The 3,202-nt window shown below is 39.7% G+C and overlaps 1 protein-coding gene across 1 annotated transcript in view; it reads right to left on the bottom strand.

Annotated features, from left to right (window-relative positions):
- Positions 1 to 1,854: 1,854 nt before the first annotated feature.
- Positions 1,855 to 3,202, bottom strand: part of LRRC32 (leucine rich repeat containing 32) — an 8,349-nt gene continuing 7,001 nt past the window's right edge. Inside the window, exon 3 of the mRNA XM_009996730.1 lies at positions 1,855 to 3,202. Coding sequence (XP_009995032.1) covers positions 1,855 to 3,202 — 1,348 coding nt within the window.

Below are 3,202 nucleotides of genomic sequence, written 5' to 3'. Positions count from 1 at the left end.
CCATTGGTTGTACTCTAAGATATGGAGCAGAAGGTTAAAGGTCTAAGGTGAGTCTGAACCATAGAAAAATAGGAAGACATGGATTTTAATCTGTGGAGCATTCCAAGCTGGTGCTTTAATATATTCACAACCCTGTGCTTTTTACAAAATTCAAAGGTGTTTTTATTGTACAAAATTCCACAACAAAAACTACCAGCCAGTTTCTTACACAACTGCTTTAAAAATAGAATTATACACCTTTTTATTTATATATATATTTTTTTTTTTTTTCTGTAGTGTGTTCATTTTGACATTCACTAGCTGGAAGAAACAGACACGGAGCAGCAATTTGACTCTGAGTTATACACCTGGGCAGGTTTTGGTTTGACTTCTGTTTCTCTTGCATGCCTTAATGTACAATTCCTGGCATTAACACATAGAGCTCCTCTGGAAGCCACCGAACTTTTTTTTTTGGTAGGCCAGGCTCTCACTGTTGGGGAACTTCAGTTCAAAAGGGTGAATCTGCTGTCGGTGTATGGGACAAAATATATGTCAATGTCAGGTTTTAGCAACACAACAGGTTGGCTGTGTTAAACCCATCACAGAATGAGGATCTACATCACTTTCCTTGCAGAACAAATCTATTTAGGGAGAGACAGAGGACATCTGATCTGAAGAAAGGCCCAGGACTAGGTTTCCTGTGTATTGTTGTGTGTCTTTCAAATATTTTATTGCTGTCTCACCTTCTGTGGCCTTTAAAAATAGAGCTTTTTTGGGTTGTTTCTTTTTTTGCATTCAAATAGAACTGTATGCAGTGAGTTCCCAACAGTTTTCCTTACAAATACAAACACTTCAGTCCAATTTCAGCTGGTTGAAATTCATTCACCAAGATTTTTCATTTTAAAAGCCTTTACCTCAGAGATAAATTTCTTCACATTAAAACCAGTTAAATATGTATTGCACGTGAGGAGCAAATTCCTCCTCTTTGAGTTGAACTGTGGACCTGTGTGACCTTCTGAGCAGAGCTGGGTAAGATACAGTGCAGCTGTTTCACACCTGAGATTTCTCTTATGTCCCTTATGGGTATTAAGTGCCAAGGTTAAAGAACTTCATCTACCTCTCATATCTTGCCCCAACAGCTGGTGGGATATCCAAAGAGGTTCCTGCCACCAAGGTCTTTGGTTCCCAAGGATAGCTGTGGATTTTTCTAAATGGCAGCCATCAACACAACAGACATGAGCTGTGTTTCTTTTTTTTTTAACCTAAATTTTCATTGTTTTGGAACTCATGAGAGATTTGCAACCAACTTCCAGGCCTGAAGCCGTGTATATTGTTCCACCCTGTTGTTGGCTTGCATGATTTAAGCTTAAGAAGGATTAAGAGGTGTCATTTCTAACCAGTTAGGAAGAAGCACAGCTCATAGCTGAAAGCAAAGTATCTCATGGAGGCACATAACTTTGAGAAGGGTTTTCCTACTCAGTTGATGTCACCAACCACAACAAGGTGATTCAGGTAAAACACTCAATTTGCATGAAGTACCTCTGAGCTTAGTGAAAAGTCTCAGGGCCCTTAGAGGTCTTTTTCTTTTGGTTTGGCTTAAATTACACATCCTCACAAACAAGAGCAGGGCTTTACAGTGGCCTCTTCTACCACTCTTGAAACTTTTGGAGAAGATCTGCTTGTAAATGAAGCAAGTGCAAAACACGGGGGATTTTCCCTGCGACCCAGAGCGCTGTAGTGGTGCAGTCCAGGGGCACTTTGAAAACAGTCTTAAAATCCACAGTTAAAAATCAAAGATGAGAATTTCACCCTTCGTTTCTACACACTGGCAGTGTAGCACCTGATTTGCTTCAGTTTTCAAGGCATTTTGTGTTCCTATGCTTTAAACTGATGGCTAAAGTTTTGCCTGCGGAAGCAAAAAAATGAACCCACGCCGATGACGAGCACGGATAAAACCAGCACAAATGTTAATATAATAAGGAAGTTGATTTTCTTCAGATCTTCTTTTTCACAGTCTTCTGGTCTGATGTTCCCAACGTGCATTTCTTCCTGGTACCCAAAGTTCTGAGTGTACTGGCACATTAAGTGCTCCACGTTGGGGATCTGGACATTTTTGTTTTGGATCATTGATGAGAGCCAGATGTTCCCACAGCAGTTGAGTGGGTTCCCAGTGAGATACAAATTTTTAAGAGAATTTTCTAGTGCTAAAATATTGCTGTTCTGTAATGTACTAAACCTATTGTTCCTTAGGTCCAGAACTTCCAGTGGGGAGTCACTACCCCACTTAGGCAGCCAGTTCAGCTGATTTTCAGAGAGGTTTAAATGTTTAAGGTGACTAAAACATGGCAAGTCAATATTTAAGTCTATCAGGCTATTGCCATGTAAATACAAGTATTCCAGAGACTTTTCCAGTCCTGATAATGCTTTGACTTCTATTTTCAGTCCAGGGTTCATGGAGAGGTCCAAGACAATCAAAGAAGTCTTGTAGAAAGTGTATGCTGGTAGGATGTTCAACATGTTGTCTGTTAGGTACAAATACTGAAGAGCAGGAGAATCAACAAATGACACACAACCACTTTCTTCTCCAGCAAGTCTTTGCTTAGCTAATCCTGAGTACATGCTGCAAAGGCTGATATTATTGCTCTGTAAATGAAGCAGTCTGAGGTTGGCAAGACTTGAGAAGATATCAAATTGCAGGGTCTGAAGATGGTTGTTTTGGATATAGAGCTCCTTCAGATTTGACAGCGTGCTAGCATCTAGGAGAAGGTTCTGCAAAGCATTGTAGCTCAAGTCAAGGACAGTTAGGGAGATCAATGCACTGTCATAAGTTGCTGCAAATGCCTGAAGACAGTTTTTACTGAGATTAAGGGTGTGAAGGGACAACATTGATTCAAAGAATTCATCTGGAATGGATTTGATTTCATTATAACTTAAGTCTAAATACAAAAGTTGGGATAAATAAAGAGAACTTTTGTTTCTACTTTGCTTCTGATCAAGAAGATGGAAAGGAACATCTAGCCATTCATTTTCCATATAGTCCATTTTATCAAGAGGGGATTCAGCAGTGAGCTGGATTAAATTATTTGATAAATTCAGAGTTGCCAGCTTGTTTACCTGGGGGAAGACTGGGAAGTGAAGCAGTTTGTTTTCGCTCAGATCCAAATATCTTAAGCTATATTCATCATCTGACTTTGCAGTGTGGAAGGTCTCAATGCTATTCCTG

This window comes from Chaetura pelagica, unplaced genomic scaffold, assembly GCF_000747805.2.
Source record: "Chaetura pelagica isolate M959 unplaced genomic scaffold, ChaPel_1.0 scaffold570, whole genome shotgun sequence".
NCBI classification, from domain to species: Eukaryota; Metazoa; Chordata; class Aves; order Apodiformes; family Apodidae; genus Chaetura; species Chaetura pelagica.
Note: the sequence above shows the minus strand (reverse complement) of the source record. Positions and strands in the feature narration are given on the sequence as shown.